The 17,805-nt window shown below is 42.1% G+C and overlaps 2 protein-coding genes and 1 pseudogene across 3 annotated transcripts in view; 2 read left to right on the plus strand and 1 right to left on the minus strand.

Annotated features, from left to right (window-relative positions):
* Positions 1 to 247: 247 nt before the first annotated feature.
* On the minus strand, positions 248 to 6,432 carry LOC308171251 (eukaryotic translation initiation factor 2-alpha kinase 1-like; annotated as a pseudogene). The gene is made up of 12 exons: positions 6,425 to 6,432; positions 5,955 to 6,039; positions 5,684 to 5,724; positions 5,501 to 5,600; positions 5,331 to 5,411; positions 5,089 to 5,193; positions 4,917 to 4,981; positions 4,439 to 4,799; positions 4,025 to 4,126; positions 3,784 to 3,893; positions 466 to 586; positions 248 to 285 (listed from the first exon to the last, which is right to left on the minus strand). The product of its transcript is annotated as a eukaryotic translation initiation factor 2-alpha kinase 1-like (transcript).
* LOC308170879 (ankyrin repeat domain-containing protein 61-like) lies at positions 915 to 3,677 on the plus strand (the record flags this gene model as incomplete). Its single annotated transcript, XM_080545733.1, has 5 exons — positions 915 to 959; positions 1,830 to 1,924; positions 2,376 to 2,547; positions 2,674 to 2,874; positions 3,036 to 3,677. 5 exons carry the CDS (start codon positions 915 to 917, stop codon positions 3,675 to 3,677), a joined length of 1,155 nt encoding a protein of 384 aa, XP_080401859.1.
* Positions 6,433 to 6,778: 346 nt separating the features above from the next.
* Positions 6,779 to 17,805, plus strand: part of LOC308171252 (integrin alpha-5-like) — a gene marked incomplete at its 5' end in the record, with an annotated part of 40,912 nt that continues 29,885 nt past the window's right edge. The window contains 3 exon segments of the mRNA XM_080546093.1: positions 6,779 to 6,797; positions 10,924 to 11,041; positions 15,079 to 15,209. Of these exon segments, the coding sequence (XP_080402219.1) occupies positions 6,779 to 6,797; positions 10,924 to 11,041; positions 15,079 to 15,209 (268 nt within the window).

Below are 17,805 nucleotides of genomic sequence, written 5' to 3' on the forward strand. Positions count from 1 at the left end.
TACAGTCGTGTTGACAAGTGCAGATGATAGATAACTTTTATATAGTCTCTGAGAGAGACCTCTGGAGTTTCAACCACCGCCGACATTCCTCCTCTTTGGTTGCATGACCATGGTAATCCAGATGAGAGGTTGACTTGAAGAGCTGGATCTAATCAAACCTGCTGTAGCCATGTTGATGCAGATGTTTACACCGCTGCCGCTCACGCACACCCCCTTTGATGAGCACTGTGACCGCATCCTCTTGTCTTTAGACAGGGCGCATCATGCTGCACACGTCGCTAGTCCCTGGAGACCAAGAGGGAAAGTTTCATCAAGTTTAGAATAGGTCTAGTTAGTATCTCACTAACTAACATAGTTACTGGGATATTAAGTATACAATGTAGCATTTCTTAACTGTATCAATTGTACTGAAGGGGGGGGGGGGGGGGGGGGGGAATACAAAAAAGAAAGGAAATCTGGTCTCACCACTGTTATGTGAAGTGGAGGGGGGCGTCTCATTATGATCCAATATAATATCCTTGCAAGCCAGCCCAAAGTCTCCAATCCTCACATGGCAGTCATGTCCATGCAGGAAAATATTCCTGGGCTGTGAAAACAATTTCAACATGATTGATTTGAATTAAATTACATCGTCAATAATTAAGTCATTTTGATTTTTGATAGATTGATGGTTACCGCACGCATGTGAGGTCAAGTCATAAGGCGCAAAGGTTCCAAAACGTAACCTAGGCTACATTCTTCTAAAATGCTGAATTATATTTCAAATGTAAACTAGCTTAACGTTTTAATAATTTTGCCATTTCCCGTTTTCAATGGGTAACAACACAAACAAACAAGGCCTTAGCCTTAGAGAATTTGATCACGTCCACTTGTTACTCTACGATGCAATAGTGAGGGGAGAGGTGTCGAATATAATGACGCTTTTAAAGTCTCACCCCGTCAACAACCCTCTACAACAAGTAAGTGTTTAAACGTTTTTTTTATTCTTCTTTCCCTAGAATGTGTCTACACACAGGCCCCCAGGGCATGATAATCCACCAATTATGCATTATCAAGATTTCAGGTATGATAGGTGCGATATTTCAGGATGAGATGTGGTTGTAACATTCATTGTAGTGGGATCAGAAAACGTGAACATATTAGGAGATGTCTCCATGTATAACTCTAGAAAGCGGACAGTTTTACAGGCAGCGTTTAGTGACGTTGAAAACCAGAACATCTACATTTTAACACCAGGGTTGACTTTGAGAAGTCAGAATATACACATGTATGGCACACTTAGTTGGGGTTAAATAACATGACAAGAACAGAAGATCACACATGTTTGTGTATTTCGAGGGGACACTATGGAAACTAGCTGCACGATCGGCACGTCTTCGGATGATATCGATTTGTGTAACGCAATATTACAAGAACATTTAGAGATTATTCATACGATCTCCAAAAAACGCGGGGGCAACTCGATCATCAATATACGAGAAAACACTGCACAACGGTTGAAATTCATCGCTTCAAAGGTAGGCTAGCGGTAACCTTCAAAATGTTTTACAGTAGTCTACAATACATTGACAGACTAAACTGTTATACACTTTTATCGCTATTTATGTGTTGCGGTTGCGGCACATCAACCAACCCAAATTCAAAAACCAAAAAAGCTAATTATGAATCCATAATTGATATGTAATAATAAATAAACACACACACATTGGCCATATAGTATTCAATATTTACCCCTATATTTCAGATTAGGGTTAGAGTTCCCTGTCCATTGAGCAAGAGCATTCTTACACTACCTTTTCTCAAGTTCCAACTGGTTGTGTTACCCTCAGGGCCTTGCTATCCTCCCTCTACATCTGGCTGCAGCACACAGGAGGGTTCAGAGCGTTGAGAGCCTCTTGTCAGCAGGAGCAGACCCGGAACTAAGGTATTTACTTATCTCTATTGCATATGACCTGGATTAATTAAGTGTACTCTCTCACTATTCTCCTTTTGGCACACAGGTCATGCAAGTGGTTCATTATTCTTTATTAGTGTCTAATGCCTCTACTTCACCTGCACTGACCTGAAAAAAAGAGGTGAAAGCAGTATGGTGGGTGGTATGGTGCCCACAGGGAATGATTTCACGTCAGAATCGGATCACATTAGTGCAGATTAAGGAAAAGAGAAAGAATGCTATCTTGGACAATTGAGATGCACCTTTAAGACTGCTGCAATGTGGCAATTTCAAATGTTCTCTTGCCTACCTACTTACGTCCAGTTTTCATAACTTCCACCTATTGTTAAAAACAAAACAAACCAAAAACTGTAAAACTTCTGTATACGTAATATTCATTAACACTCAATAAAGCGTGCACTATTCTCTCACCGCCCCACAGGGACCAGCGTGGCCGCAACACTCTGCACCTGGTGCTCACCCACTGGCCTTATGGCCTGTCATCCTGGCCCAAGCCACCCTCCAAGTTCCAACTGACAATGGCCACTATGCAGCAGCGGGCCGAGGCCTGCTTAACAGTGCTCTGTAACCATGGGGTGGACATCAACGCTGTGGTGATTAATTCGATTTGACCATTTAAAAATACTTACACAATGATTTCCATCACTACCTTTGGTATGCATCATTCGTTTTTATATAAAATACAAAAAACAATGATAAACACACAATGTGGCCCAAAGGTTGAAAACGACAGACGCGAGACCGCGCTCCACCTGGCTGTGCAGTATGGAGCTCTCCCGGCGGTTAGCCTACTGGCTAGCCATGGTGCCATGATCAACACTATTGATCGCGCTGGGATGTCACCCCTGCATATGGCTGCCGGGATGCTCAACGCGGAGATAACAGCTAGGCTGGTAAAGCTAGGCGCTGACGTCAACAAGGTTAGTGTTCTTTCATTTTCTTTTTGGTGGTTCAAATCAAATCCTGACCACACAAGTGAATGATACTATCTAGGCGTAGGTCAAGCTGTGTTGAATTATGGCCTAAAAAGTATATCAAGAAGGTTATACGCACTTTACATAAAGTTTGATCTGATTTGAAGGTGGTGTATCAGTCCGGGAACAGCCCTCTGCATATGGCAGCTCTGGGCGCAGCCACCAAGCCTGGTCCGACACCGGACAAGCATCTGAGGTGTATTACTGAGCTGCTAGACCATGGGGCTAATCCTGACCTGGTGAATAAGGCAGGTCGGACGCCCCTTCACGAGGCCTTCAGTGTAGTCAAGGAAGGCGTGGTGGACCTGCTCCTGAAATATGGATGTGACATCAACAAATTGACAACCTCAGGGCAGAACTGCCTGTTTCTGTTCCTGAATCACAAGCCTAATGTAAGGCACACCGCTCTGTTGGGTAAGCTCCTCACTCTGACCTACCCTCTGACCATCACAAACAAAGATGGCCTCTTCCCCAGCACTTTAATGCTACCAGAGTACTTCGACCAGAGGGACCAGCTAGTGAGCCTGACCAAGCAGCCAAAGAGCCTTATGGACATCTGCAAGATTCATATCTACCAGCAGTATGGGAGGAGCCATAGGGAGGGTCTGAAGCAGATTCTGCCTGAAAAGGTGTATGACTTTGTCTTCAACTTCTGGGAAAACCCAACTGATGTCAAATTCTTTAGAGAGGGTGATGCATACGAAGAAATGTTCAGGTGGCACGGCTATACACATTTCCGAGGCTTTTAAATAGATTTCACTTCGGAGCACTTCATGAACTTTCAGAGAAGTGTATATATGTTTAGATATCGTACATCTGTCATATACAATAAACTACCTCATTGCAAAAATATACCTTTAGATCTCTGTGCATTATGCCTCTTGAGTGAATGTATTCCACTCCTTCAAGTATTTTTCGAAGAATGCTGAGTGTTGTTTCTTCTGTGTCCACAGATCCGTAAGGATCTGAAAATCCAAACCCCAAAACATGAATGAAAAAATAGTGCATATGCAAATGTTACGACAGACATATGAAAGCAAATACAAGGGAAACACCGGTAGGGATGTATGTGATTGAGTGATGGATTGTATCTTACTCTTTGAGCTGGGTTCCTCCCTGGGTCTGGCACTCCTCTCAGAGATTTGAGTGAGCGTTCACACAACTGCATTTGAATATACAGCCTCAGGTGGAACTGCACCCGAGGCAGCAACAGAAGTATCTGTTAACATCACTTATACAAACAAATGCACAATTGTATCGAATAAAGACGAAACTCCAATAGTTTATGGTAAAGAATAAACGGCTTACAGTAAAGAATAACATATTAGATTGTAGAATTTGAAATGCCCTCTTAACATAGGAAACAAAATTATTGTTTGTCCTTATGTTATTCAAATGAACATAAATACCCCCCACCCACAATTTGACATGTTGAAACTGCAGTGCCTCATTGTATGGAGGATTAAAGCTGGGTTTGTGCTTGAACAACAAAAGCTCCATTATACCCTACCTCCTTAGAGAGGTGTTTTTCAGTCCACTGCTCACTTCCTGTGTCAACGTAGGAGTTATTGTTTAACTCCATCTTGTTCCTGCTTGAGTCGTCCTCTGTCCGAGACGAGCCGTCACAACTAACTGCAGGGCAAGTGTCCATCACCTGGCCACGGCGGCCCAGAAATACACAGGGGACAAAGTTCTCCGGGATGCGATGCATGGCTTTGGGACACATTGCCTGGCTCTTCTCTTCTTTAGGAGCTAAGGCTTTCACTGGGAGACCCTCTAGTGTTTTAGCCATGGTCACTGGGGCCTTTGGTTGATCTGAGCTCTCAAAGACTATTGAAGAACCACTGCTGCTACCGGTGCTCTCCTCAGTACTGTGAGTGGGAAAATAACTAGTTTTTACTGTCAAATACAAACATAATCCTAAATGATTTTGTATGTCATTGATATTGGACACAAAAAAGGGAAATAATATTGGATACAAAACGTACCCCTCTCGAAGTGCAGGAGTCTCCAATGCTGGGAGTATTGATTTGGGCTCTGAGATAAAGAAATGCTTCCATGTCAAATAACATGACAACAAGGACCTACAAGACTTGAGGACAACATTCAATCACACCACTTTCATTTCAATACTAGAATGTGTCCAAGGAGAGGCGTTACAAACTCACTCCTAGCCACAGGTTGGACATGCTCCATCCAAGCAGTGTGATAGCCCACTACATTGGCATGCTGAAGACTGGACAACACTTTAACCTCCCTGAGGACCTGAAAGAAATGTAATGTCCATTATCAATCTTTAGGACACATTTTCACTGTTTCTGTGGCATGAATATGTCATGAACCTTCACACACCATACTGTTGGTCAATTTCTGATGAATGCACATTTTTATCAATAACATACCTTCATACAGTCGTCCCTTGAAACATTCTTGATGAGAATTTTCTTCACAGCATAATTCTGGCCATCCAGCTTGTTTGTTACCTACAATGAATAGCAATAGCAAGAATTCCTAATAATGCAGGTTTTTGTATGTTTTGTTATTTTTCAATATTGACTTAAGAGTTCTGCACCTTATAGACATTGCCATAGGATCCTTTTCCAAGTATAGAGGTCTCTTCAAACTCACTGAGGTAGCGAGATGTCTGTGCTTGGAACAGACCCTCTTTTGGTCTAGGGTAAGAAGAACATCATATCTAAAAAAAGATCCTCTCAAGTTCCTCACAACACAACTCATCAAAGTATCATACTCTTACCTTGTAAGGCTTTGGGTGACTGTATTCAAGAATCTTTGAGACTGAAATGGCATAATGAAGAATTATCTCAGTTACAGTGCAGTGGTCACTGGCTTCAAGTTTATTGTTACGTCACATTACACAAGTGTAATAGAGTAAAATTCTTAGGCTTCGGTTCCTGACATTGCAGCACAAGACATAAGGCAATAGGCATAATTCAAGATTAAAAAAAAAAGGGACAGTCAATTGTGGGGTAACCAGAAGAGGGTGCTTTTCCCTGTCGCTTGCTTACCTGAGGGAACAGCGAGGTGCTGGCAGCATGCAGAAGCTCAGTGAAGGCCCGTTTGTGTTGGAGTCTGACAGTGCTAAACTCATCACTAATATATTACACCCCCCCAAATCAAAATGTGTCTGATGCTTTCAGACCATCTTCTCTATTCATTTTTCTTTTCTATTCATTATAGCTGGATAGCGGCATAGGCTATAGCTGGATCGACACCACCAATGGCATGGGACAAACTCATTTAGTTACCTTTGAGATCATCTGACAGTTTTATTTTGGGGTGTAATATTCCTTATATTTATAGTAGGTAGAACCATTGTCCTTTTGAGAGACTCTGCCTCATAGTGTACCATCCCACCTGGTAAAGGCGGTGAAGGTGCTTATTAAACGTGGCAATAAAAAGTTACACAGTGAACAGAGACTGGCTATAGAAAACAAAAATACAAAAATGTGTTGAGAAGTTAGAGCCTTCAAGCTACCTTTGCATGTATGGGCAATAATGGAAAATGTATGAAGACAAATGATATGTTTGTTTTGATGGTGACGAACACATGCAGGAATGTCAAATGGAGGGGAAATGACAAATAGGTCTACTCATTCTCCATCTAGTTCTGTGAAATAAAGCCAAGGCTGCTATGTACATCTCTGCCCCTCAAAGGCAAAAGACCTTAAGTCGCCAGAAAGTTGGCAACAATAGATTCATATAGATACAGTACATACTATATATAGAAAATAAATAGATAAACATTTAACAACATAATAAGCCAATGAATAAAATGATGTAGATAAAAGTGTAGTTACTGCAACTGTATTCACGCACTGCTCTTCCCAATATGGCCTGTGAGATTGCAGGTACTGCGTCTGTATTTAGCCGCTATCTTGCGTGATACGATGTGTAAGATGGCAGTGTAAAATAACACGTTTGATACTGCATCTGTATTCAACCGCTATCCTGGCCAATACGGTGTGTAAGATCGCAGTATAAAATGACACATTTGCAAACACATTTAGCCTATATTTGCAGCAAATTTACAGCGCTTGGATTATGGATCATAACACTCATAACTGCTGCAGGTATAAGAAGTAAAAAGATAAAACGCAAAAAGAAAAAAAAAGATAATAGTATAATGGATAAAAGAACGAAGAAAATCATGTCTACTCTACTCAGAACCAGGAAGCGGAACTCCCATTACCTACCTGTGAAAAGAGGCTGTGAATACTTTGAGGCCGGATTTCTCAGCTCGCTGAATTGGGGGGTATCAACATTATTCAACTTCAGATTTCAATGTATGACACATCATTTGAAAGCTTACAATCTACCCTTTCATAATAAAAAAAGAAAATGACGTTGCCAGACTTGAAGACCTTTTCATCAAACCCTGTCACAAATAAGTATGATAACATACATAACATAACATACATCTACATAAAATCTAGTGATCATGGCACAATTAGACTTACTATAATAAAGCGTGTTTTGGATTGAATTAGATGAATGCCAGAGTAGGATACTCAAGAACGACTCATGTCATGTTTTAACGTTTTGAACAACAGTAATTAGGAAATGAACATGGTTGGCATAAGTTATATCCCCCTCCTCCAAGCATCCTGTCATGTCTGGATGTGTGAATACTTAGACAGTGACTTCAGCCAACAGACCCACATTTACCCACAACTTGTTGTTTTAGTAAGAGTAATCCTGTGGCTTCTTGTGTGGGCAGTCCAGTGAGTGTGTGTGTGTGTGTGTGTGTGTGTGTGTGTGTGTGTGTATATATATGCGTGTGTGCATGTGTTCGTGCATGCGTGCGTGGGTGTGTTTGGAGAGAGAATCACTCAACCCTCCATCTTTCAGTACTCACAAGACAACATGCAGACAGTCTTGTGTATGTCATGTCCCATATCACCTTGCATGCGTGTGTATGTGTGTGTGTGTGTGTGTGTGTGTGTGTGTGTGTGTGTTTGTATGTGTGTGTGTGTGTGTGTGTGTGTCATGAACCTGTCAGTATGATATTGAGTCATTTGTGTTTCAAAGCCTTCCTTCAATGTACGTGTGTGTTTAGTTCTGGTCATGAAAACAGCCAGATTTAAAACATTAAATACCCTTGGTACATTTAGATGCTTTCAATCATGCTTTGCTTTGTGTAAAGTTAACCAGAGGAAAACGAAACCTCTTTAGAAACCTCTTTAGTTAATGAGCACCTACATTGCTAAATAATTGCAGAATAATTACAGAAAAAGCTGGAATAGGTGGTATCGACATTTTATCCTCAGACTGTTTGAATTACCCAACACACACAAGTAGCGCAGTATTTTTTTGAGCTTTCGCTGTTTCAGCATGATACTCGTAACTTAGCTGTCCTGAAACATGCTCTTTTTCCATAGACCTGAGCCAAAACTACAAAAGGCCACACTTGTTTCCTCTCTGCCCTGTTTTTCATCTGTGAAAGCGAAGTGGAGAACACACAGTACACGTTGAACAAGTAAGCCCAATGGACATCTTTTCCTCCAAGATTGTCGGTTTGATGGATCTTTATTAGTACGGGGCCTAGACTCTGTTCCACTACGATTAGCCCCTCTTGTTGAATAACAGGTTCATATATGACGTCAATGGGGGTTTGGAGTTCATGCTGAAATAAAGTGAGACAGATATAAGGTATTCTGTGGTCAGAGTGTCACTGTGTATACTGGAAGCTGGGATTCTATCCCCTAAGTCTGCTACTTCCACTGCTGTGTATACTACAATTTCACCGTCTGGCAGGGATTTTACAATTTTGGTGAGATATCCATATCCATAGACCACAAGACCAGTAGAAAGAGCCACCAAGATGACACATCTCTAACCAATCCCACTCCTACACTGTAGAGACCCACTGCTCATTTTCCATATGGACATACTGTATGTTAACTACAGTAATCCAAATCCAAACAGGATATGGTGAATGGCTAATTCTGCTAGCAAGAAGCACTGACACCTAGAGAGGTTAAAACTCAACAGAGAGCATCAGGGAACTACTTTATTAAAGTGTGTAGATTTTACAAGTCAATGTTTAAGGCAAGCCATACAGTATACACGTACAATGGGCCTTGAGCTCTCATGCAACAAGACCTGTGTTTTGAAACTTTTATAAGAGCATATCTTCAACTCACATGTATTTACGCTTGTTTACAGGGCCGGTTCTAGGCATAGGCGAAATAGGCAGTCGCCTAGGGCGGCAAATGCCTGACCAAGGAACACCGCCCCCCCCCCAAATTAGGGGTGAGATAAATTGTAGTGTTTTCTTTAATGAAATGAATTACACAACAGCATATTGTGTTACATGAAACACGTAGTTGGTTAAGAACATATCTGAGAGTGGTGTCCTGGGGTAGGAGTCAAACCCAAACCCAACTGAAGGTACAGCAAGAAAAGGTCAAATCTCTGGACCGTTACAATCTAGCTGATGGATCTCCCTGTCTCTCTATTAGTGCAGTGTTGCAACAGTGCAGACCTACAAGCGTATCCAGCCTAAGATATCTTTTGTAATACAGGTTTTCATGCTGCATCAGAACTGTGCCTCTAATGTCACACCAACGATGCGTTCATAAAACGTCATGTTCAACAAACTTAGTCAAGCAAATGTTCATTTCATGCTTTTCTTCTCCTTTGGCCCACTCAGTCCCATTCATGCATCCATGCATTATGCATATTCTGAGTGCCACGTTGATTTCATTGAGTATGCGTTAGTATTTTGCGCACAACAGTGACTGAAATTCACTATCTCTCCAACAGGGGGCATCAGCAGCACTGGGAGCGACCACCCCTGTCACATCTACAGCAGTCACAGAACAGCAAAAAGGGACTGTTTTAACCTCAACACCATTTGTTTTTTTCATTTAAAATGTTTTATTAGGATAAACCCCTTGAGATGTGTCATCTTGTTTTAGAGAGGGTCCCAACATATATCACAACCATAACAACAGAGTGTCAAAATAATAAAGAATACAATTATGACAAAATACAGACAGACAAGAGACAAACAACAACAACATACATTACTTATTGAAAAACATTGAAAACATTACATGAAAACATTGGTTCCGTTTTGAACCAATACGGGACGCTGTTTGTTCCATATTTTCAATCCACCCGCATCCGCATTGCGTAATTCCTCCAATATATCAGGCTTTATTGAAACGATGTTTAACTTTTTACTAGCACTGGCGCCCCCACCCCGACCGTGGGCCCGTGGTGGTCGTGGTCCCGAGGAGCAGGGCCCCTACTGCGAGGGGTGTCCCTTATTTCTCTGACTGAAAGGTGACAACCCTAGTGTCTCACGGCCAAAGCGTGAGACTTGGCAGCTATGTAATATATTGGAGGAATCACGCAATGAGGGTGGATTGAAAATTCGGAACAAACAGCGTCCCGTATTGGTTGAAAACGGGACGCATCTTTTAACTGTCAGATACGGGACGATTCCGTATTTTAAGGGACGGGTGGTCCTAGGTAGTAGGTCCTATAGGCTTCATTATACATGCATGTTGTAAATGTATTCATAAATAGACAGCCTACATTAAGCAGGGCGGGATCTAGGCATTTAGATGCCCTAGGCGAGAGTATGATTTGATACTTTTAGGCATAACAGGTTAAATGCACCATCCCACACCGCATATTTTAATAAAGCTCCACCCCAAAATAAGTTGACCATTCTCCCTCTCCGCCTCACTAGTCTAACAGCAGTCAGGAGAGGCAGAAGAGAGTAACGAGATCCTCTTGAATCCACAAAAAAAGTCATTTCTATGCTGGGGGACAAATATGGCTTATTACCAAACATCTCGGACAGTTGGATGACTTGTTCCCTCTTCTCAAAGCAGGTTGAATATTGCGTTTCACCTATTCAATGAAACCAAAGTCGCACAAAAGAGATGGGACTTTCAGAACTATCAACAATTCTATCATCACGGAATCCCTCTCATTGCACCTCAGTCATTGTGCTGACAGTGGTTTTTGCCCAGCTGTGCGCAACGTTTAACTTGGACGTGGAAAACAGGCTCGTCTATACTGGACCTAAAGCAAGTTTCTTCGGTTATTCTGTGGACTTTTACGGCAATTCATCTAGGTAAGTGAGCATCGGATCTTATTTGTAGCCCTATGTGGATAAATGATGTTAGGCGACTGTTTAGGACAATGCACCTCAAATGGGGAACATTGGAACATTGATCTATTTATCATGCGTATTTGGAATAACGGTCTGATCTTAAAGCTTCTCGGTGAAAGTAACAGCGGTGGGATTTTCCTCCCCTCACAATGGTGTTATATATTTCTTGTTTTTGTTTAGTTTTTTCTTGTTTTTGTTTAGTTTTTTCTTGTTATAACTATTTCTTTTTTCACATGTTCGAAATAAAGCTTTCATTCATTCATTCATTCATTCATATTATGCTCTATGTGCGGTTATCTCAGTTACGCGCGCCAAAGGCTCTCCAACTCCAAGTGCCTCAGTCCAGATGTGCTCAGTGGATACCAGATTGCTTTGTGTTAATCAAGTGGGGCTATCTCAGAGGCATAGACGAAATCAAAGATTTTTTTGGGAATCTACATTGCATGAATTGTGTATTAAGAGGACTACAACATCTATTCAAATTCAGATATTTGTGTAAAACTGAAAAATCAAATCCCATGCATTCCATAGACCCAAACAAGGTCTACACAAGGACTCCACCATGCTGTTTTTGTTGACAGCCGTGTAATTAGTGAGTGAGATGAAGTTAGATTCCAACATGTTTTCAACCCATTGCCACAGCAGGCATCACCGCCTTCCAGCTTCGAGTCAATTAATGGAAGACCTTGACATTCACAGCTGGAGTGAAGCACGTGCGCGCACACACAAACACACACAGACACACACAGACACACACGCACACACGCACGCACGCACGCACGCACGCACGCACACACACACGCACGCACGCACACACACACACACACACACACACACACACACACACACACACACACACACACACACACACACACACACACACACTCACACACAAACATACAATGGGGTCACTATGAATTTACCCATGACATTATAGTCAAAAGGTCACTTGTTGCACACGTGTGCTCATTTTTGCGGGTCTAGATTATTTAAGGCCCATTTACTCAATTGTGAGGGTCACCGTTAACGCTGAGCCAATATTGATGTAGGGGCCGAGAGATGTTTAACCAAATATTTACAGGAGATATCAACTCTTCATATCACAGTTCCTAACGTTCCTGACGTTGTCTGAGGCACAGGCAGCCTGATGTTGATTTAACAAATTTACACATTTTTCTTACACCAGCAGCGAGGAAATTGGTTAAGTCTTTCTTGGTTTGCTTAGCTAAGCTTTGGGGGGGGCAAAACGTGTGTTGTCGTGTCATTATAGATGTTGATTTAGTCCCATTGTAGGAATCAGACTTTTTTTTTACCATGTGGTGCTTTTGCCTGGTCTGGACAGTAGTGCCCTTTGTTCTGGAACAAACTCATTTATTAGATATCTAGCAGCATCTTTTCTGTTCTGATTTCCTAATGTTATCATATGACTTTTGCTTGCACTTTGCCCTGTTTTTTTAGTCCTAATCACATTGCAGTAAGTGACCTACTACTAATGACACACAACACATGCCACGTGATAATAATGTCCTCATATGACTTTTGCTTCATAGTCATATTGCAGCCGGTGGACCTCAGTAGCAGTTCTAGAGTGACACAATTCGCCTACCCCGAAAAAAGCTTCTGTTTTTGCTGAATTTCATGCATTCTGCTAATAAGATTGCGTTGAGCCAGACAGTTCTCAGGGTTGGCTGTATTTGTCTCTCCATGCCAGACTTGTTGCTGTGTCTCCACGACATCCACAGTTTAAGTTAATAAGCGTGGTTCCACACAGAACCTTTGTGTTTTGGTGAGGGAGGCTGTCTGGCAAAAATGTGTGCATGGCCTGATGTCACCAGCTGCAAAATAGTTGCGGTGTTCATAAGCCATAATGTTGTCAATATGTACGGTTCTCCCTGGAGTTTTCTGTTAGGCATCACCGTCTGATGGGGGAAACAGTGCACTCTGGGTAGGCCTATACAGTATGTTTGGCCAGTATTGACTCACTTTTGGTTGACACAGTGTGATTCTGACAGGGAATTTTCCTGGCTACATAGTGTACAGGTTTTTACTTTTGCCTGCTTGCGGCTCTGGCATCATGTGAAGCGCATTGAGTTGCATCTTGTAAGAAATGCGCTATACAAATAACATTTGATTGGATTTTGATTTGATGAATATTAGAATGAATGATGAATATTATATGACAGGACTGTGAGTCTTGGACTAATAACTTTTCTGCTAAATGAAAGTTCGACATCAGCTAAAGAAGCATGTTGCTTGCATAAGTTACTTTAACAGCACATCTGCAATTATTGTTAAAACAATTATTATTACTACAGTATCATTACCCTGATATTGAAACTTAAATATAGTATCATATTGTTATGCTTTACCTTGATATTGATATGTTGGTATCCTTGGTTTAAATGGCACTTGATTTAATAGGCTCTTATTAACAAGGCGACATTTGAGAGATCACAGGAGAGCTTGAAAGTGTCTCTCTGAAAGGCAGGCCATTCAAAAAGGCAGCCCTTGAAGAATGAGTGGTCGCAGATTGAATGGTTTATAGGAAAGCTAATCCGGCCATGTAAATATTCCTCTTATGCTCTGCAGACATTTGGGGGCCCCTCAACTGCAAGAGTGTGTCTGATCTCTGTTAATGTCATCATTCCTCCCCGTCTGAAAGCCCCACAACTCTCCTGAAGCTGGGCCTTTTTAGAGCGGCTGTCTCGAAAGAGTGGATCGTTTGTCACTCTCTCTCTCTCTCTCTCTCTCTCTCTCTCTCTCTCTCTCTCTCTCTCTCTCTCAATGGCCATAACATTGACAACAAGTGCTGTGCTCGCTCATCATCTATTCAATTTTCAGCAGATTGAAGTTTAGACAAGAGAATGGAGTTTGAAATGGGGTCTGCCCATTCGGTGCCTTGCCTCCCCTCCCCTCCCCTCCGCTCCCCTCCGCTCCCCCTGTCCTGCGCCATGCATTGTCCAATCTCCCCACCCCCATATCTGTTTTGACTTAAGCCACTAGCTGAGCTCATTCTTTATGCCCCTTCCATTTCTAGTCTTCCCACTCATCATTCCTGGGAAACTACTGTAAGGCTATGTCAGCCCCTCTGCTAGACTGCTGTGGTGGAATAGAAGTCTGTACCCATCTGACAACTAGGGTTTCCTGAGGATTTTTAATTCCACCACACTTACATGCTTACAGATTGGCATCATGTTAAATCTTTTGTCCTCTCCAATGGAGGTTGTTGGAGGTAGAAAGCGGAGGACAGGCTCATTGTAATGCATGCGACTGGAATGAGTACCAGACATCCAATACCTCTGTACTACCAGTATACGTCCCTGAAATGTCGCCTCTAATGGTGGATTATCAACTGATTTAGGCTACTAAATGTAGGATAAACTGGATAAACTCCTGACATATAATCATGGGGAGATGTTGAGCCCACTGGAAATCGTGTATTTCCTGTACTTTAATCTATCACCAACTTCTCCCCCCCCCCCCCACCCTCTCTATCTTCTCTCTTCCTTCTCAGTCTAGTAGTGAATGGCGCTAGTGATAAGACGTAGGTCTACAGTTGCTATGATGCCTTTATCTCTGCCCTAGATTCAGCAGGGCTGAACCAGGTCTCGGGGTGGTAAAAGGGTAGCCCCTCGGCCCCGAGCCTGGTGGAGTGGAGAGAAAAACAACAACCCATACGACGAAGAAGAAGCAGGGCTGTCATCTGCTCTTTTCTTCCCAGAGGCCTGACATCTCAATGGTAGCCTTGGTTACCCACTACTATTTACAAAAGCTAACCTAATGGTGCCCGTTATGACAGAGCTGTATAAAGATGATGATGATGATGATAGGGAAAGTTAACACCCGCACCTACATCTGCCAGAAGCTTTCAAGTTCTACCTTGTTGATGAGTCAGGACCGATGAAGAAGACCATCACTGATATCTTTTTTAGAGAGCTGCTATGTTTCGTGGGCTGACTGTACAATAATGTAATGTTTTTTTTTTTTTTACTCTACAGTGTCAGCATCCTTGTCGGTGCTCCCAAAGCTAACACCAGCCAACCGAACGTCGTCGAGGGTGGATCTGTGTACCTATGTCCCTGGCGCCATGGCCAGTCAGATTGCAGTGTCATCAACTTTGACAATGATGGTAGGGTACATCGACTGAGTTCCGTGTGAATATGCAGCAGGATACGATCGCGTAGGAAAATGCTTGATGAGCGGTGCTCGAGTTCTGTGTGCTGCAAGATATCTGCCCCATAGACTGTGATCCTAACATAACTGAGCAAAAGCTCAACATAATGAAACACGCGTAGAGAGTGGAACAACAGCAATCCATCATGAGGGGAATAATTGTCATTATGCAGATGGATGGTTTCAAATGTCATGTTTATTGTTGTTATGTCACATTAGAAGTGTAAGAGAGTAAAAATTCTTAGGAATTCTTCGGTTCCTGACATTGCAGCGTAAGACAATAAGGCAATAGGCATAATTCAAGATTAAAAAGTGACAATATTACAGGGCGTAAGTGACAAATAAGACAGGATACAATTAGCAGTAAAACTAGTAATAAAATGGGGATTAGGGATATGTGGGTGGGGATATAAATCAACGCCTCTGAGGAATACAGTTCTGATTGTGAACTTGCTGTATACTGAACATTTCCTCCATCTCACATCATGTCGCTGTCCATATGAAGGGTGACATGATATTGATTAGGTCAGGTGTCATACAGGTGTCATGTACTTTTTATGAAGACAGTCATATATAGGCCTATACTGAAAGACTTAACTGTTTTTAATGACCCATATAGGTCTCTGAGGCTTCTGTTAAGTGTCTTCAGTCGAGCTGACTAGGCCTTTGACCCAGAGGTTGGTTGCACAACTCTCTGTCAGGGCTTAGAGATTCCCAACCAACAGTGCTGTTTTCATTGAAACTGTCCTTTGATGTTACTCCTATGCTTAGGGGTGATTTGATTTGATTTGATTTTTATTTATTTGTTCAAGGGGGACACAGTACATTAATAAACACTTAAATGGAATGCGCACATATCATCAGTGTAAATGTACCCAATTATAGCCATAGGCTAATTTCCGTTGGTGGTCCCCCTGCCAGAAGTAACAGGGCTACATTTCCTGTAGGAAAGCGGTGTTGCTCCCAATATCTGCCTGGTTGGTTTCAGGATTAAGTCCTCTCCTTTAACCCCCGATGTAAGGCTTTCATTTTGGGGCAAAACGGGGGTATCCAGTGTCTCCACTGAGCTTTGATTTCCTGCTGGATGGAAGCCCAATGTTATAAGCATCTTTAATTAGGCCAAAGTCATTATGGGGGGAAAGCCCCTGAGAACCATGGGTTACCTCTAGCTCTGCCAGTGAGGCGATCAAAGTTGCATCAGATAATCAGGAAGCGATAAGGGCCGTTTGAGGATCAGAGAGGCTGTGTGTGTTATTGCATATACTCCCACTGTACTGTACATACACACACTCCGATACACACATACTAAAGACATACATTGAAGTTGGAAGTTGACATACACATACACAGGTTGAAGTCATTCAAACTAATCTGTTAACCACTCCACAGATTTTGTGTTAACAAACTATAGTTTTGGCAAGTCGTTTTGGACATAAAATGTGTGCATGACACGAAGTTAAAGCTTGGTCACTAATGGGTCTTCCAAATGGACAATGACCCCACGCATGCTTCCAAAGTTGTGGCAAAATGGCTGAAGGACAACAAAGTCACGGTATTGGAGTGGCCATCACAAAGCCCTGGCCTCAACCCTCTAGAATCTTTGTGGGCAGAACTGAACAGAGGTCTACAAACCTGACTCAATTCCACCAATTCCGTCAGGAGGAATGGGCCAAAATTCTGTGAATGTGTCAGATACTACCATCCTCAGAATACATCACCAGCCAAACTACAGACGCCTCACTGCAAGGGGCAAAAGTTATCCTCAAAAAGCATGGTTACGTTATAGTAGCTAAAAAGTACCTACAAAGCCTGCAGAGATCTGGAAAAATCTATTGTAAACAGATAATATTAATATTATCATGTACCAGAGTGATTGCACGTTTGGAGAAAACAGGATCTACCTAAGATTTATAGCATAACACCTCATCTGTGAAATATGGTGCCGTGTTAGTATTGGCCATGTATGGCTGCTACTAGAACTGGCTAACTTGTCTTAATTGATTATATAACTGCTGACAGCAGCAGCAGAATGTATTCTGAAGTGTAGAGAAACATCTTGTCTGTGTGCAAGCAAATGTCTCCAAATTCATTGAATAGCGCTTCATCATACAGTAACACAGTGACCTCAACACATTATTGCCATAGCAACTAGGTCGTTTTTCAGGGCCAAAGGGTGAAAAGGTATTGACTGGACACACAAGTCAATTTTCTAATTTAAATCCAATTGAAGATGGATTTCATTTCCTGATAATAAGATGTTAGCATAAAGACCTCAAAACAAACAACAACTGAAGATGGCTCCAGTGCAGGCCTGGCAGAGCATCACCAGAGAACACACCCAGCGTCTGGTGGGGGCAATGGGTCGCATTGTCCACCACTAACTAAACATGAGTGCTTCATTTGGACATTTGATCATTATTTTGGGTACCCTGAAATAGGGGGACCATGCATAAAAAGTGTAGTAATTTCTCAATATTGAAACCAATACACAAATACCATCAAATAAAAGCTGAGAAACGCTACTTTAACCTCATAGTAATTGTTTGACTTCA

This window comes from Nansenia antarctica, assembly GCF_963989245.1.
Source record: "Nansenia antarctica genome assembly, chromosome: 15".
Taxonomy (NCBI): domain Eukaryota; kingdom Metazoa; phylum Chordata; class Actinopteri; order Argentiniformes; family Microstomatidae; genus Nansenia; species Nansenia antarctica.